The sequence below is a fragment of the Falco cherrug genome, chromosome 13 (genome assembly GCF_023634085.1).
Source record: "Falco cherrug isolate bFalChe1 chromosome 13, bFalChe1.pri, whole genome shotgun sequence".
Classification (NCBI taxonomy): Eukaryota; Metazoa; Chordata; class Aves; order Falconiformes; family Falconidae; genus Falco; species Falco cherrug.
In genome coordinates, this window is record NC_073709.1 from 28,950,480 (window position 1) to 28,976,037 (window position 25,558).

Sequence of the window (25,558 nt, forward strand, 5' to 3'; positions counted from 1 at the left end):
GATGTCAGAAAAGTCTAACCAACGTTTTAGGAATCAGTATTTTCTTTCAAAGATAAAATATGCACTACATGTTCATAATTTACACGTATCTACATTTAAGGTTATAATCTGTGATGGTTAAGGAAAAACAGTATTAAAGAAAAATGTCCATCGTTATTATCACTGAATAGTCCTGAATAGCCTCTAGGTGTCTATCCAAAACAGACACGTAGCAGCACAGCAGCCTCACCACGCACCAAACTATCAACACCAATAGTGACACACATCCTCTGAAATCATTAGTTTGACACAGGCAAGGCAATATCCAGTTTTCAAATTCAGAAATCACTGTTTAATGGACATCACTCAACAGGATCAATGTAATCCCTCAAAAGATGGTAAGGTTGAGTCCAGGCTTACAATAAAACACTATGGTAAAGTTAACCAAAAGTATCTTCCATTTATAGCCTTCTCAACATCCATGCCTACGCTGCTATCCTGGGAATACCTCAAAACAATTAATTCAAACACAAAACCCTGTCACTATGTCTCCGTCCCTTCTTCATATATGAGGTTCTATCAAGTACAGATTTAGATAGAATTTAAACAAAGGAAGTGAAGATGAATATATTTTCAACTAAAACAGGAAGGAGAGAAAAGAGATAACAGAAGAAAGATCTAATAAATCATGAAGGATTTCCCCCCCCCCCCCCCTAAATATAATTCAGAAAAGGAAGAAACTGTAAATTTAAAGCTATCTCACCCCAGCAATTGCCTGTGCAAGTAGTGTCTTTCCGCATCCTGGTGGTCCATGTAAAAGAAAACCGCGAGGTGGAACCACACCTAAGTGGTTATAGACTTCGGGATGACGGACATGAATGAGCATCTTGCATATTTCCTGTTAAGAACAACAGAGACCTCCACTTAAATTGCAGAAATTAGTATTACAGATTACTAACATTATAGACAGAGCAAAATAAAGCAAGTTCTGGTTATTGATGTTAATTTCAGTCACTGCTTTCTAATCAAGGGGGGGCAAATAACACACCACCTTCGCTGCTGTTGGTATAAGAAGCTATTCTCAGAGCCATGCAGATAAATTCTGCCAGGCTTTGACATTTTTCATATGGTATTTTATTCAGTGCATTCTGTACCCCACAAATAAAATTTTAACTAACCTTTAAAGTTTCATCATTGCCTCCTACATCTTCAAACTTCACTGAAGGCTGGTAAAGATCTGGTCCCTTACTTCTAACTGTGAAGAAGGAAAAGTCATGCAAATTTAGACATGGCATAACAGTAGTTGCTAACACCAAACAAAAAAGTACTCAGCATAAACAATTAGCTAAGTACATGAAGTAGTATTAGTTTTGGTAGTAGACAGGACTAGAATATTTTTTTAGTACAACATTAAGGGTAAGTTTCCAAAATGAAATTAATTCTCAAGGTCACTTCTCTGCACCACAGAAAACACTTCTCTGGTAATGGATTCCATGGTCAAATATCATCTCTGTTTGGAGCAGCACGCTGGAAATAACATCTCACCTTTCTGTTTAAGTAAGATGGAATCAATTTCTCCATCTACATCTGGAAATTCTTCTTTTTTTCTTTTTGTTCTCTTACCCTTTGTCTTCTTTCTTTCACTCTCCAAGACAGAAAATTCAGTTGATTTCTAGGGCATAAACCCAAATTGTATACATAAAACTTAAGTCAGTAGTGAATTTCTGCAAATACTTAAAAGAGCAAAGTGTGTTAAGTGTCTGTGATGCTTAAACTTAGACATATTATATGAATAAAGACAAGTAAGGCAGGAATTTAACCCCTTCTCTTTGTAGAATATTTTTTTTTTTTTACTTAGGACCTGCCATTTTTTTTTTTTTAAAAAAAGGTTTAATTACACCAGTCACTTTTTTTGCTAAGAATACCTATAAGCAAAAAAACCCCAAACAACACCACCCCTCAAAAATTCAAACCACTAACCAAAATCAGACATCAGTTATGTGTGTACCATACAGCTATCCACTTTGGGGTTGAATAAAAATATGAATGTATTTAGTTCAATGGAAACATTTTTTATTACTAGTAGATCATAAGTGGCTACAAGAAAATACTATTCAGTGCTGACAGAACTTAACTGCATGTAAGAAAAGGACTAATAAAGGAGAAAAGAAATAAAAGGAGGTTTAATGATGAAAGTTGGGGGTTTGGGGTTTTTTTTAGAATACAGTATTGCAAACATTTTACAATTTTAAGATCTCCCTTTTATTTAATTTCTTTATATAAGAGGATGCAGTACTACTAAGATAAAGGATGATTTGTCAAATCTGCCTATTCAGTAAGCATTTTGTGTAATTAGAAAAGCAGATGCAAATGTGCTTCTTCCTTCACATAAAAAAAGGAGCATCCGGCCAAAACACCTGGTCAGCCAAGCAACATGTTATCTCCCACACATAAACTGAAAGCTCTCAATAGCTAAACAAAATTTTTTTCCAAATAAAACCCAACAAAATTAGGGCAGGAGGAGGGGATCATAAAGTAGGCAATACGTCTGGACAGGGAGTGGGACCTATTTTTCCTGCTTTATAAATCAATGCAATTTCCTTTCAACTTCCCCAACTCTTGTCCATACAGAAAACTTCAGCCTTCCCCAGGCTCACTAAGACTTAACCACTGATTAAGGGAGACCACACGCTATGGCTACAGCAAGCCACACGCTTCCTGACTAGTTAGGCTGGTCACTGGCAAATGGAATAAGTAAGAGGTGAGCTCCACCTACCTTTCTCTCAGAATGGGCACTAATCTGGGTCTCCCTAATATGAAGCACTAAATTTTCCTCAGAAAACGTGGGAGAAATTCATAATTTTGTGACTTTTTACCTCCCGTACAACATGCTTGAAATGGGCCAGAAGGTTCAATCACTTCTGACACGGCAGAACAATGGGCTAAGCCCTGCCTCCTTCAGAAACCAAGCTAAAAACAAGTACTCCGCTGGGCTTAAGTCAATCTTTCCTTTCTACTTAACATTTGCTATCTTTAAATGAAGCATGCACATTTGTAATAAAAATTATAACATTTGAAAAATCCAGAGAGAAAGACAGACAACCCTTTTGGTCTTAGTATTACCCTTCAAAAGCCTGTCAAATTACACAGGAAATTATATTCACACTTGCTACTTAAATCACACTGGGTTTGTAAAACACAATACCTCAGAAATCAATCTCTTTTCATCTCCTACTCCATCTTCAGAAAGTTCAATGAAAAAGTCTTTTCCAGACGGAGTTTTATCAATGAACCAGCCACCTTCAGAGATGCAGGTTTCAGCTCTTGTTCCTGGTGAGAGGGTGCTTGTTTGAGGTGCTCTTCGCCCAGGAGGAGGGGGTTCCACTGCTTCATTTTTTGGAGTGGTTGGAACAGAATCAGGATTTCCCTTCTTGTATAAGCTCAGCAGGGAACTGTTCAAGTGATTTGTAGACTGCAGATTCATGTATTTTAAAAGAAAATATACAGGTAGTAACTTGGATTATTTATACTAAGAGGCCAATGAAAACTATTTCATAAAAATCATTTAGCATTATCCCTGCTGGAAAAAGCAGTCATACATTTTCCAACCCACTCCTCTGCACATCAAATGACTGCATATAAAACTAAATCTGCTGGTTGAAGGGGCAGCAGCCTTCGCATTTCACCCTGAAATGACCCCTGTTAATCCACAGGCACTTCTTGTAGTCAGAAATGTCAGTTCCTTCAATCGTTTCATTCATCTGATAGTCAAGTCCTTCAGGCTCCCCATGTGCTTTCCTCAAAAGTGATTCCCCACCACAGGTTCTTCCTTTTTTTCAGGAAATAGCCTCCTTCTAGCTCTAGAGTCTCCGTTGGTATTGCCAACTCTTGACTATACCTCAACTTCACCTCCACTTTTAAAGTCTCCAAGTGCATCGCAATTTGACAACACAGAATCACGTGTTACGCAAATACAAACAGTCAAAATACAACTTACTAGATCTTCTGGATAATCATCACAATCAGAGCCATCTGTGGAACTTCCTGTAGTCCTTTACATGGAAGGAAAATAAAAACCATTAATGTATCTGAGCAAAACTGCTCAGTGAGACACCCACAAGACAAAATAAATGCTATTTCCACAACATGGCTCCCCGCAACCATGATACGTAACCCAAGACTGAAGAAAAATTCCTGATGTGCATGCTCTGAATTTACTACTGTGAAGAGTTAAAAAATGCATCCTTTCTAAGTCTGGGGTAGGTTGGATCAACTTGGCAACCTGACTGAAAGGCAGTCCTAGAAAAATTATGTAGGATCAATCTGTTTCAGTTCACCAAGAGAACACACAATCACCAAGGCTGGCACAAGGGAAGTAGTAGCAAAACACTGCTGAACTAGACTAGCCCTTCTGACAACAATGTCCTAATTTCTAATGAGACCCTTAATATCTATCACAGGTTAGAAAAAACAGAATAGTCCATGAGACTGGACAGGGGTAGCCAGGAAATGAGCATGAGCCAGCAGTGTGCCCTGGTGGCCAAGGCGGCCAGTGGGATCCTGGGGTGCATTGGGAGCAGCGTGGCCAGCAGGGCGAGGGGGGTGACCCTCCCCCTCTACTCTGCCTGGCGAGGCCACACCTGCAGTGCTGTGCCCATTGCTGGGCTGCCCAGGTCAAGGGAGACGGGGAGCTACTGGAGAGGGTCCAGCGGGGGCTGTGAAGATGATGAGGGGGCTGGAGCATCTCCCTGCTGAGGAAAGGCTGAGAGCGCTGGGGCTGTTCGGCCTGGAGAAGGCTGAGGGGGATCTTATCACTGCATACAAATGTCTTCAGGGCGAGTGTCAAGGGGACGGGGCCAGGCTCTGTTCAGTGGTGCCCAGCGACAGGACAAGGGGCAACGGGCACAGACTGCAGCACAGGAGGTTCCTTCTGAATATTAGGAAGAACGTCTTTACCTTGAGGGTGGCAGAGCCCTGGGACAGGCTGCCCAGAGAGGCTGTGGGGTCTCCTTGTCTGGGGACATTCAAAACCCGCCTGGATGTGACTCTGTGCAACCTGCCTGAGGGGAACCTGCTTCAGCAGGGTTTGGACTCCAGATGATCTCCAGAGGTACCTTCCAACCCTGACCATTCTGGGATTCTGTGAAATCTTAATTCCAATCTCATACCCAGTATGATTTACTCTGAATATCCTGTCTTGTAGTCTTGTCTCTCAGATTTAGCTAGTACCTCTCGCGCCCAAGAACAAAACTCAGGAACTGAATCACATAAGGGCTGGGGCCTTAGGTGGAAAACTATCAAGAAAGCCTCAAAGATATCCACTAATTCAGGGCTGTATGTTCCCCATAACAGAGAAAACAAGATCGGCTCTCATATCTGCTTGCCTTCAGTGAAAAAAAGTGTTTCCTCTAACAACATGTAACCTCTGATGGAGATAAGCGTATGGGAAATCAAGGATCTATCTGTAACCTTAAAACTACCAAAACTAATAATATGAAGACAGAAAGCTTTAAAGAAATTATAATACTAATGGTATTATTAAAAGCAATCTAATGGTAAAAATTCTTCTTACTCATTTTCCTCTTGTTGTCTTGCTCTTTTTGCCACATGTTCAGCTTCTAAGACTGCTAAATCTTCACGTTCTTTTTCATTACTGATTATTCCAAACACTGAAAGAAAAAGTTCAAACATGTTAAGAAAACAGCCAAAGCATAATCAAAGAATTTGGCATTTTGGATCTAACACTATCAAAACTACCTTTTTCAACTTGTATTCTAAAAGCGTTTCTTTTTCTTCGTCCATATTCCGCACTGAAAAACACAAAATAAAGAAGTTACACCAACGGCTTTTTACCTCAACATATTGTCATTCTCAGTGAAAAAAATTACAGTGTAAGTTGATACCAAGATTCTACGTAAGTTCTTATTAAAAACCAACTATGTGAAAATGTGATTGCTTTTTTGAAGCCCAGAATAGCTCAATTACTGGGATAAAACAAAACCACTAAACAACTGTACTGGTCTCTAAGGAGATGTTTAGTAAAAATTATAAAGGTCCCCTTTAACTGTACGGAGAAGCAGCAATGTACAAACAAGCACACTGGATTTTATTTCACAAGACTAGTGATTTTTTAATTCAAACAAGAACATATGGATACAGGACTAAAGCCTAGGAAGGACAGTCCCATGAGGAATAATTGTGCCGATTAATAATATTCACTATGAGAAAAATTTGATTCAATGGGCATCCTTAAATGCATTAAAAAAAAAAATTAGCAACATTTTACCTTCACTTACTAAGGGTATATTTTATTTATTTGCTTTGATACAGTAGCTGACAGAGGAAAAACAAAACAAAAAACCAAGACCTATAAGCACCCATGCAAGGGTTTTAGCTCCTTTTCTCTAACGAGGCACAAATAAATAGAACATGCAAACACATGTGAATATATTCCTCCACCTTCGTTAACTCCCACACCAATGATATACTGAAACACAACCTTGCTCCCCCACCCTGAAAAGCATAACAGCCTAAAAATAATTAGGCAAGACCGACTGTCCTGCTGAACAACCGAGCAAGCTTTAGTCTTACTGAATCCTGCATCTCCTCCATCTGCTTGCACTGATGTGTTATATTCTCTCATATTTTAAGCTCACTGGAGTAAGGACCAACATGCTGTAATGCATCTGCAGCTGTTTAATTAAAACAAAAAAAAGCAACCCACAAAAAACAAACCGCAAGTAGATCTTGCAATGCTAATGTATTAACGAAATGAGTTACTAGATACATCAGCAAAGCACTGTAGTGGAAATGATCTTATTGTTTCAACTAACCTCAACAACTGGTAATGAAGTTGAGAGAAGAAAAGTAAAGAAAATTAGAATTGTGATTAAAAATACACAAATGCAAAATAACAAAATAATATAGTCCATATTTTGAATGTAGAATTTAAGAATACTAATCTTTGCTCACCTGTAGGTTTTCTGCAAATCAGATGCTAGAATTGCGATGTCAACATACTGGCCACATTTACTACTTGCAAGATACTGAAACGAAGAAGTTTAAGCAGTGAATAAAATCTTTGTCAACCACTTCACCAGAACAGCTAGATCAAATATGCCTATTTCAAACTCTACTCTTCTGAAAAGTCAAAATGAAAATCAGGAACAGCTTAGAACACGCTACACTATATTTCCCAATGAAAGAGGAAGCACTTGTTGTTAAGACACAGGTAACTTGCTCGCTACGTTTCCAGCTGAAGAGCAGCACACTGTGTTCTGGTGCTTCAGTGACTTCTGCTGGTGTAACTCCATTGTTTTTACTTAGAAAGAAACACGACTCTGTAACCCACGCACCATCTTACTATCAGTCTAAAGTTCTTACTTTCTCTCAGTTAACCTCCTTTTGGTTTAGATCCCCCCCTTAAAAATGAAACAAGCTACATCAATCAGTATGGATACTGTCATAAGAACTTCAATCTTTACAAGATGTTTCAAAGAATACTATTGAGAAGTATATAAATGAAAGTGAATTCTATCAAGCCTTTTTCTTCTTTTTTCCTTTTTTTTTTTTTCTGACAGCAGCTGATCCAACCCGTTTTCAAACAAGTATGAAAGCGTGAGAAGACATACTAAATTTCAGGTACAACTGTCCTCCATTTGCTTTCCTCCCCCACTCTGCAAATTAGCAGTGGGGAGTTTCATTATACTGATGGTGAATTCCTTCTTAAGATACAGAAAAAAAAAAGAGCATCTCCCTAAAAGATATGGTAACGTAAATATCACAGCAAGGACAATTTCTACATCTCACTTAAATTAATAGCTCTATTTAAAACAATTAAATTGCCTAAAACTGGAAGCATACTTTTTTTTTTTTAAATGTTACATTTCATGTCACCCACGGGCTGCTACCGACCTGCAGAGACTATCAAGCTTTTCCACTTCAGAACAGTCAAGACACATTCACTGAGACCTTGTAAATTAAAATAAGCAAATTCCCTCAAGCTGCCACTCACGTTTTAAGGAATTAGAAGTGGTGTCGCATATACGGACTGAGAAAAACGGTGTGTAGCTTGTGAAGTCACCACGAATTTTCCTAAGATCTGACACTGCACTACGCTGCCTGAAGGAATCACCGCTTTCCCTGCTCCACACACGTGCGATGGAAGTGATCCCATTTCGCCGTTTTTTAATGGTTTTATATAATCGATGTACACGTTTCTAAACGTAAACGCTGCCAATTTGCTTATATGTGCTCCGAGTGCTATTTTCTTTGAACAATTCTTTTCACATTTGAAATAGCAGCCAGGATCAGAAATACTGGAGGATAGAAGAAAGAAACAAAACAATACGAAACAACAGAAACTGAAAAAGAAAGAAAGAAAGAAAGAAAAAAAAAAAAAAAGAAAAAAAGACGTTTCCAAAGACCTTCCTGAAGCCTTTTTAAAATCCTGAACGACAAGCGGGGTTTCGGCGCTGGCAGCCGGGCCCTCCGCGCCGCTCTCGGTGGGCCGGGCCGGGGGGAAGGCCGGCCACAGGGAGCCCCCCACCCCGCGGGACCGCGTGCCCCCGGCCAGTCCCCACCGCCAGCCCCCGCCGGGTACCTGCTTAACGCGCTGCTTCAGCCGCAGGTCCACGAAGTGCCCCGGCCGGCTCCGCATCGCCGCCCGCCGCCCGCCCGGGCCGAGGGCCTCCCGCGGGGCCAGGGCTGCCCCAGCGCCCCGCCTGCGCGGCGCGGCCGGGCGGGAATTGCGCGCAGGCAGCGCCGGGCACCCCCGCGCAGGGCCCCGCCGAAGCGCCCGCCCCGCCGGCCCGGCGGCGGGGTGCCCCGCTGCAGGCGCGCTCCCTCCGCCCGCCTCCGCTCCCTCGGGCCGCTGCCTGAGTGTCACGGCAGCCCCCGCCCCGGTGCGGGCGGCGGGAGGCGGCCGGCCCTCACGACGAGCGGGAGGCCCCCCCGCCGCGGCCGCCCGCCTGCGGAGGACTCCGTTTCCCAGCATGCTGCGCGGCGGGGCGGCCGGGGGGCAGGGCGTACGGCGGCCGGCAGGGCGGCGGCCGCGGCGGGATGGAGTCGGTGGTCTTCATCTTCTCGCTGATCGACTGCTGCGCCCTCATCTTCCTCTCCGTCTACTTTGTATCCTTCTCCTCCGGGGCCGGGAGGCGCCCGCGGTGGGTGCGGGTGGGGCTGCGGCCGCGCCCGGCGGGACCGCGGGGGGCCGGGCCCGCTGAGGCACCGCTGAGGGCGGGCGGGTCCGCGGCCGCCGGGCTGGCGGTGGGGAGGGGGGCGGAGAGGTGTGAGGGCCTGGGCCGGGCCCGCTGGCCGGGGAAGCAGCGCCCGGGGGGGTTGGGGCGGCGGGGGAGGCAGGGCTGGGTGCGGGTGCGTTCCTCCGAGCCTCGGGGGCCGCGGGTCCGGCGGGCGGGTGCGGCCGGGGCCGCGGGTATAAGTACCGTGGCCTGGTGCTGGTGTCGGGCACGGGGTGTTGAAGCCCTCGGAAAGTGCACAGGCCTAAAAACCAAACGTCCCTGCGACAGATTTATTTGTAAGGATACCCCCTTGTAGATACGAGCTCAGCAGGGAGACTGGGAGTTCCTCGACAAACAATTTCAGATTTCTTTATTACAGGCTTGCCTGTAGTCTTTGCTGTCTGGTATTGTTAAAATGTAAAAGCACTAATTTGGCTTCCTTTTCTCTTTTATTCAGAAAAATAAGAATTGGCTCACATACTCCTTCAAATCCTGGTGCTGTTTCAGAATCTACCCGGTTCTAACATTAAAAAAACTACTGGAGCATTTGAAAGAAATTAATCCTAGAAGGACGGGTTCTTGAAAAAGTATTGAAAAAGACTACCTCTCTTTCTAAGGATAGGAAAAAAAATTGTGCTTTTACATTTTCTTAGGGAAAAGGAGCATGAACTTAGCGGTTCATAGCATGATGATGTGCACATGTGCATCCTAAGCCTTTTTTAAGAGGGCTTTTCTGTCTGAACTCTTTCAATTGCTGAAGGTTAATTTGATAGTGATGTTACCCTCTCATTTCCTAGCAAAGTATGATTTAATCCATTGTTGCTGTAAGTGTAAAAAAAGGAGATCCACTTCTTAAAACTGCACTATTTAGCTTTATTGTGAGGCAAATTGTAAAAAGGTTTCTTCCTTTTAAGTTCTGTTTTCAAGTGTTGTAGTAATTCTGATGCTAAAAATACTGAGTTTGCCTTCCTGGTCTGTTTTAAGTGTTGGACTGAACTTTAGCACTTGTGCAACATTTGCTGTTTGAAAAACATCATAAAATCACTTGGCCTGATGATAAAATGTGGCCTAACTTCCTACCTGAAGTAGGAATGAGTTGTAACAAATTGAAACGTGTCTTTGGCAGATCAGCTGTAGAACAAGACAGTCTATGCTGAGAGCAGAGTGCTGTCCCCAAGTTACTGGGTAAAAATAGATGCTTTGTATATTCTGAGTTGCCACACAATTTTTCCTTATCTTGGACTTCAGATAATTACACTATCAGATTTGGAATGTGACTACATTAATGCTAGATCATGCTGCTCAAAGCTCAATAAAGTAAATTATTCTTCTTTGCATTTAACGTGGTTTAAGAAAACAGTCCTCCATCTTAACATCACAAATAACGGGGGTGTAATGTATATCTGAAGAGCCTTGTTTGGCAATATTTTGCTTGTCTTTTTTGGATGCCCATCTTAGAGCAGATTCAGTCATGAAAAGCTGTTCTTCTGCCCCTTGGTGCTCTGAGATGGGCTGCTACTCTGAATTCCTGGGATTGATTAACTCCTCACAGAGCTTTAGAGTTCTGTGCTGTTGTTCTTGTAGGTGGGCCACACCGAGGATGTCTACTCATGACTGAACTCTTGGATCTTTATAGCAGCTTTCTCTGATGCTTCTGTTTAATCTCTAATCTCTCTCATACAGCATAGAGTTTTACTGTGATAAGGAAAAGCACCATTTTAACAAAATCTGCTTGAACCTAATTTTGTTTAATCAATGTGGCCTACCCACACGGGTGCTTAGTGTAATTTAAAGGTATTTTCTTTCTTAATGTAAGAGAGAATGCTACAGGATACTATCAAGCCAAAAATGTGTTATTGCCGGGGACTGACCTAATTTAACTATGCCAGGTCGTCATATTGATCAACTTTCTTATCTGTTCCAAGCCTGGGGGTGTTTGTGTGCCCTGTGTCTGTGCAGATTTTAATTACCTGCTTCTTGTATTCTTAAATCCACTGTTCTCTGCAGTGGTTTCAAATGAGCACTGTATATACATTCTTAACTCATTTTCTTAAGTGCTTGTGTAATATAGTTGTGTTCAAACAGCTGCTGTGCTAATCTCTAAATTTGTGTAATACTTGGATGAAGTACCTCTGTTATAATAGCTTAGGGCCTGATTTCTGGTGTACTTGCGTGGACTCTGTCTGAAGGTGTTAATTTCCCCACATTGTGATGAAATCACATGCTTCTGCCATGAATTTTCTGTCTTGAGTTTTACCTGATTAGAATCAGATGATAACTGCATATAGATCTCTTTTTCAGCAAGAAATTTACATTTGTGCATGTAACTCTCTTCTTCCCTTTTTACAGTGGGTGGTCCCTGAGGTGATTGGCCATGCTGTCGTAACTGTATTAATGCTTATTTCATTGCACTGGTTCATCTTTCTCCTTAATTTGCCAGTAGCAACATGGAATATATATAGGTAAGTGCAAAGGGTTTTGAGTGCTTTTTTCCCCACTGTCACTAGTTTAAACGTAGTATGAAGATACGTCATAATGAGATGTTTCAGTTGTGGCCTTGAGCTGCTAGCAGTCTTCATGGATCTAACATAAATTGCTCCTCTCCTTGCAATTAAAACTACAAGAAACCAAACAGTGTAAAGGATATGAAACTTCTGGCCTTTCTTTGCATTCTCTCTGGTGCCCAGGAATCTTGATCTCAGAGTGAAGCCCAAGTTCATAGGAAATAATAGCGTGTTAATCTGGATTATGAAGTGGTACTGCGAATGTAGTTGTTAATGTTTTTCATACTGTGCCTACATGCCTATAGGCTATCGGCATAAAAATAGTTAGGTCAGCATGGCTGATGGTTGTAAAACCATCGGGCTGTGGTGTTATCCTCCGCACCCTCCTCTGTTTATTGTCTTGTCTCTCCCCCCATTTTACAAATCGCAAGTATTTCATGTGAACTATTTTTAATGGGACATAATTGTCTTTGTTATTAGTCACATACGCTGCGGTGCTTTTTAATGCCTCTGTTCCCTTCCTTCCCCTCCTATTAATGAACGTTGTAAGAGGTGGGGGAGTGCCTTTTGGTGTACAAGTGGTGCTATTCTTGGAGTATATAAAGAAAATCAGAAAGTGTTCTGTTGTGAGCCCTTGCTTTTGCTTCAGGTGTGAGATAAGTTAAATACTTGTGTAGAAAGAGTATTATTCCAGGAAGGTAGAGCCTGTATGACATTCAGGTGAAATAATAATAATGTTCTGGGCTGAGCTTTGCTGGAGTGAGAACTTCATGCACTTGCATTTGCTCCCTTGAGGAAAGCTTATGACAAAAGAACACACTGCCTGTTGAATTTTCACAGGGCATAAACATTTGTTTTGCTGGTTTTAGTCGTCTTTTTGCTTACATTTCTCTTTGTTTCACTGAACTTTTGTTCTTACATGGGTTTGGGTGGTAGGACTTAACTTCACCAGTTCTGCCCAATCCCTTGTCCTGTCAGCCTCAGTCTCTCTGCTGATGATAATGCAGGATGGATGTGGCAAAGATGGGAATAGTACACAGGTCTTTGTTTAATCTTGTCTTAATGTGACAATGTCTTAATGTGATCTCATTTTGTCCACTGGAGTTTGTGATTATGTATGTGGTAAACAAATCACTAATTCTTAGCTAAAATTAATTCCTTTCTAGTCTCTTCATCTTTTCACTGGCAGTGGTCATTTCCTTCATAATACCACATAACCCCCAACAGCAATTACAGTGAACTGGGATGGGTTATTACCTGGAAACTCTCCCATTTATGCATGGGAAGCTGGGCTGATGTTTTTAGTACCTCTTGTCATCTTAGTCTTTGTGGGTTGCAGCGGCAGAGATACATGCAAAATCCTGAAACTGAAATAGAATTAAAATTAAGAGCTCCCTTATGCTGAATTGTGAAACAGTTCTTTAGATGAAAGTCCATTCTGTGCAAGCTCTCCTCCTCCGCTTCCCTTGACACTCCCTAATGTTTTGATGACTGTGCTTCTGGTGGTTTGTTGTTTTGTTTTGGTTTTGGTTTGGTTTTTTTTTTTTCTTAAACTTTCAGGTACATTATGGTTCCAAGTGGAAACATGGGGGTATTTGATCCCACAGAGATCCATAACCGAGGACAACTGAAATCACACATGAAGGAAGCCATGATTAAACTAGGCTTTCATCTGCTGTGTTTCTTCATGTACCTTTACAGGTTAGTTTCAAAAATTGCTCCCAATGAACAAAGGAATTGTCTGCCACCTAGTCTTATCTCCTATATTCTGCTAGTGTAATTGCTGGTACCTGTGTCTTATCTTTTTGCATCCTGCTAAGCCTCAATAATACATTTTGACAGCTATCCACAGGCTCATTACGTGCCTTTATTCTTTCTGATCAGACATTGTTTGGAAACTCAGACTACTCCTTAATTTCAAAATCACAATGAGTACAACAATATAGAGAGCTGCATGATTCAGCACCTACAGTAAGTGGCTTGTTTAGAAAGGAGATAATCTTGAGGACCAAGTTTATTTCACATGTTCCATTTTAGAAAATTAAGTTGATCTGGCTAAGTTACAAACGGATGAGTTCTGTGATGGGGCCACTTCCTACCAGATGGAAGAACTACTGTTCTTCTGCAGCATTACTTCTGCAGCCCTTGTTTTATAAGCAAAGCACATAGCATAGTTGCCTTGACTTTCTATTTCATAATCAAGTGCAGTTCTCATGAAAGTGATAGTTGTTCCTACTTGCACATGCTTCAGTAATCCACTGGTGTCGTGTTTTCTGTTTTGTCACAGTATGATTCTGGCTTTGATAAATGATTGAGAAGTTGAAAAAGAGCCATTAGCTGCCAAATTGGGTCATCACTCCAGTGACTGGTTGTGGAGCCACAGACACCTTCCGAACATACCTAGATCAGTGTCGTCATGCAGTATATTTTTCCTCTTTGAACAAGAAATATTTTTCTGTATTTTTAACATAAAATATTTTCAAAAGACATTGGATTTGTGTAGCAGTTGTTTTTATTCCTTTACAACCCAAACTGCTGAAGTTGCTGCTTCTGATGATTAAACCCTTGCTTATGGAGCTGATCGTGTAGGAATTAAATGGTGAGAAGGGAAACTCATTTCAGCAGCATGGGCTGGTAGTAGTGGTATTTCCGGAACAAATTTAAGTGCAGCTGTGATGTCTGCTGCTTACTGAAAGGTGTCAGGATGGGCCTCTGGCTGTCAAGCTGTCCTATGAGAGCCTAGTTTGAAGCAGCACTTGGAACATAGATTTCGAAGCACAGCTTGTGTCTTTGTGTCAGTGTTTTTCCAGCTAAAAAGCAATGGAATAAAAGTTATGCTTTTTTCCATTGCCATGCCTTCCTCCAGCACCCTATATGAAGTCTTGTGTTTAGATGGATTAAGGTCCCTTTGGTGAAAGTGACACTTGTGTGTTAGAGTGAAAGCCACGTAAGAAATATGATTAATACTTGCTTTCTCCCTTCAACTCCTCTTTTGTCATTGAAATATGTCATAGAGCTCCATTCAAAGTAAACATCATATTGCACTAGGGTTGGAGTTGGTCACAGAGCAGAAGACTATCTGCAGTCATGACTGTGAACCTGCGCTTTCTACATGCAATGAGATGAATCAAGAGTATGTCCGGCTTGGGGAGGCGGTCTGGTAAACCATAACCCCAGTTATCCCACCTTTGGTGTGACTCCGCTTCAAAGACAGCAGCAAACTAAGTTCTTTTTGTGCAGTTCTTGCATCAGTGAGAAGGATATAAACCTGAGTTTGTGCCCTCACCGTCCAATAACTGTCTTTAAATTTTTATGTGTGCATGGAAACAGGTTTTTTGAAACAAACACATCAAGTGAAACACTTCAAAAAGTATAGTTCTGTAAGTATTAAAATTTATAAGCTTTTCCTTCTTAAGTACTTGTTCTTTGGTGTATAGCTGCAGTAAGCAGATTGTTTTCATGGCCAGCAGTGAGAAGACAACACTGAAGCTTGATTTCTCTACATACCTCCTGTTCAGTGTTTGTTCTAGAAAGTTTGGCTTTAAATTTATGATGGATGGAGTCCAAGTTCAGCTGTTGCAAAGATAAAAAACTGCTGAAAATTACACTACTTGAAAAAATAACTAAGGAAAGAGCCACCAGGGCTGCATGCCGCTGACTACTTGACACCATAAAAATCAAACTATGGAAAGTACTGCCTTACAAAGCCAAAACCCAGTCAGAATGTAGGTCTGGAGGAAAAAAAAAAAGAGCAAATAAAACTTCAGAAGAGACGAAAGTCAGTAACTTTTGTAGCAACTTATACTGTAGGCAATTAATATCTTATTTGTGATAAGTGATTGTGATGTGAAAAAGACGTACTATACATATTTTGAGTGTTACTTATTGGAAGAAAGGGCAGTGTTAGTAAGCTGCTTGATTTAAGCACTTGCTGTAATGCTAACAATAAATGTCATTAATGACATTTCACACTGAGAAACATGATCATTAATCTTTAAGTCCACCACTTTAACTAGCAGCTTTATATCTTTTTCTAAAGACATCGTTTTGAGAGAAGAGCTTTATTAGTAAAGAAAATGTTTATAAGATACACTCTTCAACGATTTCTAACTACTGGCACCTCAGAATTACAGTGATGACAGTAGATAGGGTAGACCCATTCCCTGATGGAATTGGTCAAATTTATCACTCACTACAAAAATCTTCTGTTCTCCTCTGAGAATTGTTTCTTCAGGTATAAGAGCAGGACAAGGAAGAATAAAGGAAAAGAACAACATACCTGAAAAAAAAAACCCAACAGGGGTAGCATGTATCTTAATTTATATTCATGACCTAGAGGAACATTACTGTGGGTTCCTCTCCGCTCCCTTTCTCAAGAGTGAATTATTAATCATGACAGACCAACAAGTGGTGGTTATCAAATATTAAACAAGCTATATGAATGCAAACTTCCCACCCGTTTTTTATCCATATAAATTCTCTGTTCATTTGTATCTAACAACTTGTTGTTATAACAGTTGTAAAAAACCTCAGCACCAGGCTCTAGAGACTACAATTCTGCTGAGTAATTAAACTGGTAATTTTGAAGCCTGCTTTCCTATAGAGGGTCATTTTCTGCCTTAGAGATCTTCACAGAGCTCAGTGTCAGCAATAGGGAAAATGTATTTAATTGCTAAAAGTGTAGTTCATTAGCTGAAAATGGGGATCCTACAGTCATCTATCTCACAGGAGATCCACAGGGCACAGAAACTTCAGTAGTAAAAATCAAAACAAACTTCCTAGTTTCTGCGTCTCCATCAAGGGAGAACAGGGTTACAGTAAAATACAAGCTTACTATACAGACTTAAAGACAATTACAGACTTCATACCGGTTTTAAATAAAAAGTCAAAGAATATACTTACCACCTCATCCTAGTAAATTACTGGGGTTTTTCTAAACTAGTTCTGTATTATGGAACATAGTAAATCAGTGGGATTAACAGTATGGCCCAAAACCAGTTCTACATGCACGTTAACAATCAACCTGAAACCCTGATAACCCCATAAAAGCAAGTCTTTCTCCTTTCAGTGTTGGCATAGCTTTATTCCAATGCTTTTTCTCACAAGAAGCTCTCGGGGATTTTGTACCAGCGCTGAGAGCAGACCATTTTTGCCTCTGAGGATGTGGTAAGGATGAGATTGGAGGGAGCAATGGGAAAGTTTGGGCTATAAGGACCACCATGCAGTTATCAGCACACTGACCACCTCTTTGGCAGAAAGAGAGGCATACAAACTTCAGCAGTTCCTCTTCGGAGCATTATAGGTCTTTTGAAGCAAGGGGACAGCTGGGACTGCTGTCTCTGCGCCGAGGTGACAGCCTAAGCGTGCGCAGCATGCAGAGGGCTGCGTCAGGCAGCGCAGGCTAAGCTGTGAGAGGGTGAAACAGAAACTGCCCTCTGGAGAAGGACCCTACCTCAGCAAATTATGAAATGCTCATCTACTACCAGGTTCCCTATGTAATTTTTTTTAAATAATCTGAAGGGTCTAAAAAAAACAGAAATAATTTTGAGTCTCATATATGCTGAAATTTCACAGTTGATAGAAACGATACACCTATTTCCCTCGCATTCTTGCCACCGGCTGAAGGCAGACATAGGACAGCAGATGAAGCACAGTAACAAACCCAGCCAAAAAAACCTAAGCCTTCGTCACCGGGTGGACCCGCACATCCCACCTGCAGGGGGGCTGCAGCCCAACAGCCCTCCAGGGCAGCGGCACACAGCAGCACACAGCGAGGAACACGGCACGGCCCTTGTTTAGAGCTGCATTCAACCCATAATTATACACTGCTTAGACTGTAAGGGAGGGAATAAAGTAATATAAAGGTCATAACAAGGCAGTAAAGGCTTTTTCTAATCAATATAGAAGCTCAAAGAATTAAAAAATTGAATGCACCTCAGCAAAAGGTTTGAGTTAGGAAAAGACACGGGAAGGCAGGGTGAATTTAGACGCTGCTTTTGATTTAATAGAACATCAGCTAGAGCTGACTAAAAGTGCCTAAAATGCAGGACAAAGCCAAGGTGGTGTTTTAAGGCACAGGGAAGGAGGACAGGAATGCAGAGTTAGTTGGAAGGAGCAAAGGCCACCGTTGAGAAGCAGCTTCAGGAGCTCTCAGCCACAAAAGCTGCTTAGGTCGACTTCACAGAGCAGCCTGGAGGTCCCCAATCTCCAGCTTTGGAGAAGTCTAAGCGGGAGACCCAAGTACTTTGGGAGCACCTTCTTAATACGAAGTATCAGAAACCCCCAGAAACCCCACCAATAACCTAAAGCAATACCTGTACCTGGTATTTAAGCAAGCTCCAGCATTAAGGAATCGAGGCTTTCGTGGAGCCTCAAGGGAGCCGACGTTCAACAAGGCAGGTTACACACCACAGTGGGACACAGGCAAGTTGCCTGCTAAGCATCCAGTGACAAAAGCGTGAGGTCAATTAGAGCCCAACGTCAAAACCTGGAAAGCCTGCACACAACACGGAGCGAATTCATCTTCAGCTAAACTGCCACAGATTAATTCTCCTAGCGAGGAAGTGAAATTCTACAAATACAGAAGAGATCTATCATTAACGATCGAGACATTAACATCTGAGGCAGTCATATCAGTGAAGGTAGGGAAACTAAGAACTATTCATTCCAGTTATTTATTCTGTTTATTGAATTGAAAGAAAGGGAATACAAACATTTCTGTTAAGTGCTGTGCACCAACATGGAAAAAGTGTATTTTTTTTTTAAAAATCCTAATAAAAACAAATCAGAAGTTAATGTAGTTCCAATTGAACAATTTTTAAAGATATGTTTAAAATACTACACATTTATAAAATAAAAAAGTTAAAACGGTGTTCTGTAAATAATTAGTAAAACAAGTGAAAATAAATACCGAGACCCAAAGTTCTTATGTTTTTAATGTAATATAGCAAAGAAATTTTTAACTACTTAATATAATCCGAGGAGAGTAACAAAAATCCAGAAAGTTTAAGAACGCAATCCTTTGAAACATTTAATATCAGTCCATAGCAAATAGTCATTACATACCAAAAGCTCTAAGTGTTAACTAGTTCCACCACAACTCCATATAAATCTTGACAATTTAGAAATCTTGAGATCAACAATAAAGTTCTTTTCTTGATCTCTACAGCTTGGTTTGTAAGTACATACATGCTTTGAGGATCCATTTTGTCCCATATGTTTTCAAGGAGCCAATAACTTTTTCCATCTGTGCCTAAAAATGTTAAGATTCAAATCTAGCACATATACCCTAACAATGAAAAATGTTTTAAGAAAGAAGATGGGGCACAATGAATTTCAAATTTATAAAAATATACTGATATTAACCAAAACCTTCTGGTCAAAGGACACTTCACATACACACGACTTAAAAGTATGCAATAAAACATGACAAGTACCTAGAACGTTTGGTTCTCTGTCTGTTCATGGAACACACGCACACGCACATTCATACCAGATGGGAGGAACACTCTCACAGATGTTTTCTTGAATCCAGATTATCTGGATTAATAGACAGAAAACTTGTCTACAGTTTATTTCAACAACTAGAGGCAGCTACTGCAGCAGTAGTTCAACACTGCACACTTCAATTAAGTCCACCCTGTTTAAAAAAGTGTCAGAGTTAACGATTTATTTTTTTTCTCTTTTCTTTCTAAACATCATTAGAAGTAGCAGTTTTCAAAATTAAGTATGGCAGCTGAAAATGGACTCGAGCCAATGTGGAAAAGACAGGAGGAGGTCAAAAGGAGGATTAGCCATTTATGGGATGAGTGTTCCTCTTAATAGTTGTCTCAAAAAAAATTGGATACAAGTGTGTTTCGTAGCTAAAAATATGGACAAACTATTGAAAGTGCATTTATCCTCCTCCCCTTTGAGTTACAGTAGTTTGTCTGTTGGGCAGTAAATCCTGCTTTTTATATCCATTCCTCTTCCCTCCCCGTTTGGGTCTACGGCATCTCCCCTCAAACTACAGCTCCTTGTACGAGTCCTGGTTTCCCACTAGGAAGCCTCCAAAACTGTTTTTGGGTGGGAGCATCACTTCGCAGTGCAAGAGTACACAACTAGCCACGAACTCCCAACAACATTTGGAGTTTTATTAAACATTACCTGTTTGAAACCAAGTTGAGAAGTAACTGGCAAGATCTGGACAGATTTCTAGCTTGCATCTTTGCTCTCATCATAAAAAGAGGTTAACTTTAAGGTTGGAGAACTTTAGAGAAGACAGTAGGGTATTTAAAAACAAAGGTGTCGTTTCCCCCCACTACCCTCCCCTCCAAAACAAGGACAGATCTAGCATTTTTCCCTTTTGTGCTCCTTTGTGCCTTGAAAATTACTTACCTGAACAGCTAAAGAACATTCAGATAATAAAATGCTTCAGCGTGGTTTTTTTTTTTTTAAAAAAAAAAAAAAGCTCTGCCTTAACAATAACCTGGGGCTACTGTGAGTATTTTAAGCAGACAGTTGACCAGAGAAAGTTACAAAAGGAGTAGACGCTTACAGTATTTTCCTCTCTAAAACCACAGGTCTGTTGACTAGAAATACAGTAATTTATTGCGGGTGCGTACTTGTTCCAGCCTTAAGACTCCAGCCTACGAACATTTTTAAGCACATGGAAATCAACGTGTTGCAAATAAGCAAACTTAATTGTTTCACCACCACCACCACAGAGTCTCATTTTACAGTCTGTGCACAAAAAGTATTGGTACTTTTCAATTCACATAGTGTGAATAAATACGTGATGTGTTAAGAGATAGTTTAGGTTCCTCTATAACCTACAGGCTGGAATGGCAGGCGTTACCGCTAGGTCTGTAAGGTCCGTTTGCTGCGGGACCAAGTTACATGGCGAAATGAAGGTTTCTCTCACCTTGCTCTCACCTCTGCCCATCACCTGCGAGCAGCAGAGCGCTACGCAACATGCTCTCACCGAGACGCTCTGGAAACTGTGCCACCTACACGGAGCTTTCCTCTCCATGGCATCGCTGCACCACAAAACTAAAGTGGAGATAGCAGAACGCGTGCTCCTCCCTAACTCCGCTTCTAAATACCTGAAATATATTTTAGAGGTACAGCCCAAGCCCAGAAGAGAAACCCCAGAACAGAGGGGCAGTATTTTGGCAGAAATACTAGGTTTAAATTCCTAATTACCAGGAATTGCAGTGGAAAGTAGGCCTCGGCCCACACCACACGCACACCCCCCACCCCGCAGCCTGTATCAGGTAAGGAATCTCACCTTATTTACTTATGGCCACCACATTAACACCACCTGTTGAAGTGCATACGAGATTTTAAATCTAAATTTGAGATTCAAGCCAGCCTTCACCACCCGCCTAAAGTTCCTGCTTTAGTCCTGTGAGTATGAGGCAAGTAGTGCCAGACCATTGCACAAGACATTCAGAGACATCACAACGAGGATTATTCTCCCAACACTCCCTACATAACGTTTTGTTTGAAAAAAATCTAAGTTCCCAAGTAAGACAATACTAGCGTCACTGCCACAGGTGTTCTGAACACATACAACACTGGTTTACAATTTAGGTGTTCAATTTTTATTTAAAACCCAAAGGTTTAGCTTACTCAAATTTGACCTTGGGAAGTTGTCTCCCTGCAACGCTGCCGCCGCAGGACCAAGACTGACTAATCTTACGCTGTCTGAAGCGAGAAGAAACATCCAGCTTCCTCCAGAACTAGCTAATGGAAGAAGGAACTGATTTGTAGTCTTAAGTTCACACATGTATTCCTAGTAACTTGGAACAGTAACTGCTATGAAAGAAATTCACCTTCATTTTGAGGCAAATGTACTAGATTGCAGGTAAGAACGTCAAGTTCCTACTTAATTTCTGAGGTACTAAGGAAGGAGTATGTCAGATTCAGGGCTGGTCTCAACCAAAGCATCAGAACCTTCAATCATGTTTAAGTTTACACACAAGGCAAGAAAAAACCCCCACCACCTGACGGCTAGAGTCTAAAAAAAACCCCCAAACCAAACCTAACCTGCTGAGCTGCGCTTTGTTTTTCTGGGAAAGAAAAAAGGGACTGTTCCTGTTAACCGCCACGTTCCCATTCACCGAAGTGGCTACACTTCTCTTCCCAGGAACTCCGGCAAACCTTCCCCCACCCTTCTTCCACACATGACTAGCAAGGACACTAGATTATCTCATGAAGTCCACACTTTTGTTCGCATCGGTTCTTGGTGGCATGCCTTTCCCTGCTCCCTCTTTACTTCACAGTAGTACCAATGCTACCTGTCCACTCAAGGTGGTGCCATCCCATAATGAATTTGTGTGTAGTGCAGAAGCACAGCAATGCCAGGCCATCTGTTTATGTCAAAAAGAATAAATAGTTAAATTATTAACATCTTTCTCTTTTCTTAACATGGGATATTAGTGGAACTATTCCTAGATATGTCAAGATGTCCACAGCACCAGCTTGCAACAAGGTCTGGGAGAGGCATTTTAATCTGCAAACTTAGAAGTATATTCTCAAAAAAGAAAATTTATACACCTTTGCTTATCAAATAAAGGAAAAAATTCCATCATAATACAAGTATTTAATTATGACTTGATGTTAATCACTTTTACAAAATGTTGACTTTGTGAAGAAAGGACTCTTTCAACTCATTCTTCCCTTGAGGCGTAGTCTACCTTTTACACCAGCATTGTCGTGTGCATTTTTGTAATTTAAAAACCAGAAAGACCTTGTCTTGTTTAAACTCTTAGTCTGGTGGTGCACTCTGAACGCTTTTTTTCCACCCCCCCCCAAATAATACAGTTTCTGTTAAGATGGACAGTTAGTTCCTCCATCTAAAACCAAGCTTCACTGCCTACGTAAAGCTCCTTCCAGCCACTGCTTTTGATTGGGTCTCAAGACACTCCAGAAAAGCATCAGTGATACCTGTTTCATGACATTTCTTGCATCGTTTTAATTCCAAATGTATACAAATGAAGTCATTTTAATCCTATAAATAATTTATTTTTAAAAAATTGTGCTGTTAACCCCTTTGCAGGGCAACGAGCTATGTGAAAAGTACAAAACTTTTTGTCAAATGTGATACTGAGAGTGCTTTTGACATAGTTCATTGGTTTATCATCTCAATTTATATATACTGCGCAACGGGCAAGGCTAGAATCCATGAACCAAGCTGCAAAGATCTCAAGCTAAGTAAGGCGGAGAGAGACTTGAGAAACAAGAGAAGGAAATACTTTCCTATCCAATGTATACTCTTCAGACTAAAGCACTCTTTCTATCAAGCCTTCTAAACTGTTAAATAAAGTGTTCCAAACAAGCATTTAAACTTCATTACACAGAAGAGCAACAAGAACAGTAGCCTGCCAGACAAAAAGGCAGGAGGGAAAAATATATATACTGAGTTCAATGGTTAGCCTGAATGTAGCACAGTTCTTCACAACCGATGGGGGGGTAATTTCAACACGGTGTCCAACAACGTTCTAACGACGTGCTTCATCTCGACTGGTTACTATGAAGCAAGGTGGTAAATGTTTGGCCCCAACCGGGCTTCAGAAATGGTTCTTTTTCATGACGAGCATGTCTGTCCAGCTATCAATCATGTTTGTTTGCACCAAATCCCAAGCCATTTAAAATACGACTAATTAAGTTAAACTGAAGTCGTCTGCTCCGAATTCGCCATCAACTATCCATGCTACTGCATTCCTCTGAGCAAAAACAAAAACATAAGAGAAAGAAATCACATCTTGAAGATCTTATCCATAGTTCATATTTCTATTAGAGGGTTATTAATACAATGTATTTACTTAAGTTTTACTGAACATGCATTAGTTAATGGCTTTTATACTGTAGCTAAACCCCATGCTAAAAATGAATATGAATAATAAGTAGTCTAGAGATTAATTTAGCACGTTAGGTGTTGGTACACAAAAAGCATCTCTTCCAAGAACTAACACATTTGCATTCACGTTCCAGGGGAGTGTGCTAATAACAAAGCTGTCTCATCCATTTCAGATTCCTAAGTTGCCAGGTGTTATTCCGTGCACCTGCACCTCTTGTGGAAGCACTGCTGCGAGAAATCCATTTTCTACTGTTTTGACTTTTATGGCGTTTACTAGCTAATTTTCTGGAGGAGCTAGGAAAGGGTGAGCAAGCAGCTAATTGGAGAACACCAAACAAAATCACAGCTAAAACCAGCTGGAGGATAGGCTCTGACTCCTTATGGAAGCATTCAAGGTGTTACAAACAGGAGACTGGCCAGGCCCACCTAGTCCAAGACCAGAAGCAGGTGCATCAGAAAGCACAGGGAGCAGTGAGAGGAGGCAATTCTTCCTCCTAACACCCTTCCAACTTCCAGCCATTTTCATCTAAGGGACATCCTGAACTAGAGGTGTTATCTGACAGGACTTAATGGATTTCTCTTCGATTACTTTGACCACGTTCCCCTTGAACTCGTGCCCTCACCTAGTATCCACAAGGCCCTGTGGCAATGGAATATGATGTATTTTGTTTCAATATCTACTGTAAATTTTTACCACAAGGTTGAACATGTAATGACAGAAGTGTATCAACTGCAGAACAACACCCCCCCACCCCCCCCCGTAATTATCTCGTTAAAACAATTCCAGCGGGAGGTAAGAAGGGCTGGGAACAAGCGTGCATTCTGGCAGCAAAAAAAGTTGCATTGTGTGTCTCCTGGACACAGATGATTGCTGATGGCTCGGAAGAATCAACTGTGCGCCGGTTTTACAGTGGGAAACTTCCTTCTCTCCAGACTTTGGAGATTCCTTTGTTAAGTATTTTAATAGCGTTATTCAATTTGCAGCATGGTCAGAATGCATTATTTAAATTTTAATAACACTGTATGTTATTAAACCTCAAGCATTGGAGGCAAGTTTTTTAAGAAGTCTACATAACTTAGTTTAGATAATCCTGAGGTCTTGGTAACACCACAGTTTTCTACAGAGACATGCCAGAAATCTGAGTATCATTTTTGAAGTACCAACTGTTTCTTTTTTATTCCACAAGCATAAGCAACTTAGATAAAAACCAACAGCCATACATAAAAAAAATTTAAAAAATCAGTAACTTTTTTAGTAAAACTAATGATTCTAACCCAAAAGTTAAAAGCACTTTTCTATCCTATTTATGGTAAAGAAAATCCATTGAACCAACTCGCTTTGATGTAAGCTTTTAGTGATTAGAAAACACACACACGCCGAGTTTTTTTACCTTCAATATCCTGGTTGTCTACGAAAGGCGCTGGTCCCCATATTCTAACAGTGCCATCGTCAGAGGCGCTGGCCATCATGGATGGAATCTGCGGGTTCCAGCTCACACAATTAACAGTACGTGTGTGCCCTGTCAGCTCCGCAATTGGCAGCTCACTACGCTTGTGCCAAATATATACCTTGTGATCTAAATAAAATAGGCATTTAAAAAACGACAGTGAGAAACATAGCTCCACGCAGACCAATCCGTCGTATCAAACCACTTCCACACAAGCTCTCAGCAGCTAAAAAAACCCCGTCAATGGTGTAAACCCCATGTCTGTTGAATGTGCAATAGCGCTAACAAAGTTCTTCTTCTAAATGTGACCAAAGGAATATGGGTAAAGCCCTTTCACTAAGAGGCACATTCCCTTTTAACACCTGCAAGCCTACTACGGTTAGTATTTGAAGAAAACCATTTGATAACAATGCAGATAAGGCAAGAGGTGACTAAAGAGAGAAACCACGCTACTCTTACAGGTATGGAGTTTGAATCTTAATCAAAAGGAGGTCTTGCACATTTTTTTCCCCTCAATCTATCATATTTACAGATTAGCACATGCAT

General features: G+C 41.1%; 3 protein-coding genes across 7 annotated transcripts in view; 1 reads left to right on the top strand and 2 right to left on the bottom strand.

Annotated features, from left to right (window-relative positions):
- NVL (nuclear VCP like) overlaps nt 1-8,974 on the bottom strand; it is a 43,653-nt gene extending 34,679 nt beyond the window's left edge. The window contains exons 1-9 of the mRNA XM_055726044.1: nt 8,582-8,974; nt 6,952-7,025; nt 5,737-5,789; nt 5,552-5,648; nt 3,977-4,031; nt 3,185-3,451; nt 1,525-1,651; nt 1,158-1,234; nt 743-877 (exon numbers count right to left, since the gene is read on the bottom strand). Of these exons, the coding sequence (XP_055582019.1) occupies nt 743-877; nt 1,158-1,234; nt 1,525-1,651; nt 3,185-3,451; nt 3,977-4,031; nt 5,552-5,648; nt 5,737-5,789; nt 6,952-7,025; nt 8,582-8,974 (1,278 nt within the window). The remainder of the gene's footprint in view (nt 1-742; nt 878-1,157; nt 1,235-1,524; nt 1,652-3,184; nt 3,452-3,976; nt 4,032-5,551; nt 5,649-5,736; nt 5,790-6,951; nt 7,026-8,581) is intronic.
- CNIH4 (cornichon family AMPA receptor auxiliary protein 4) lies at nt 8,974-20,152 on the top strand. 4 transcript variants are annotated; one of them, XR_008734989.1, is made up of 6 exons: nt 8,974-9,108; nt 10,467-10,535; nt 11,568-11,680; nt 13,283-13,423; nt 14,771-15,102; nt 16,791-20,152. XR_008734989.1 is itself a non-coding variant. In XM_055726053.1 (6 exons), the coding sequence occupies exons 1-5, from the start codon at nt 9,040-9,042 to the stop codon at nt 14,811-14,813; spliced, it is 435 nt and encodes a 144-aa protein (XP_055582028.1). In that variant the 5' UTR covers nt 8,974-9,039; the 3' UTR covers nt 14,814-14,855; nt 14,963-20,152. The 4 variants fall into 4 exon arrangements, 3 of the variants coding, with proteins under 3 accessions (XP_055582028.1, XP_055582027.1, XP_055582030.1); XM_055726053.1 differs by having other exon boundaries at nt 14,771-14,855; nt 14,963-20,152; XM_055726052.1 differs by having other exon boundaries at nt 14,771-20,152.
- Nucleotides 20,153-20,161: 9 nt separating this feature from the next.
- The window catches only part of WDR26 (WD repeat domain 26), a 31,399-nt gene continuing 26,002 nt past the window's right edge, over nt 20,162-25,558 (bottom strand). For both annotated transcript variants that reach the window (XM_055726049.1, XM_055726047.1), the window contains 2 exons: nt 24,956-25,141; nt 20,162-23,430 (listed from right to left, as the gene is read on the bottom strand). In XM_055726049.1, the coding sequence (XP_055582024.1) occupies nt 23,405-23,430; nt 24,956-25,141 (212 nt within the window). In that variant the 3' untranslated portion in view covers nt 20,162-23,404. The remainder of the gene's footprint in view (nt 23,431-24,955; nt 25,142-25,558) is intronic.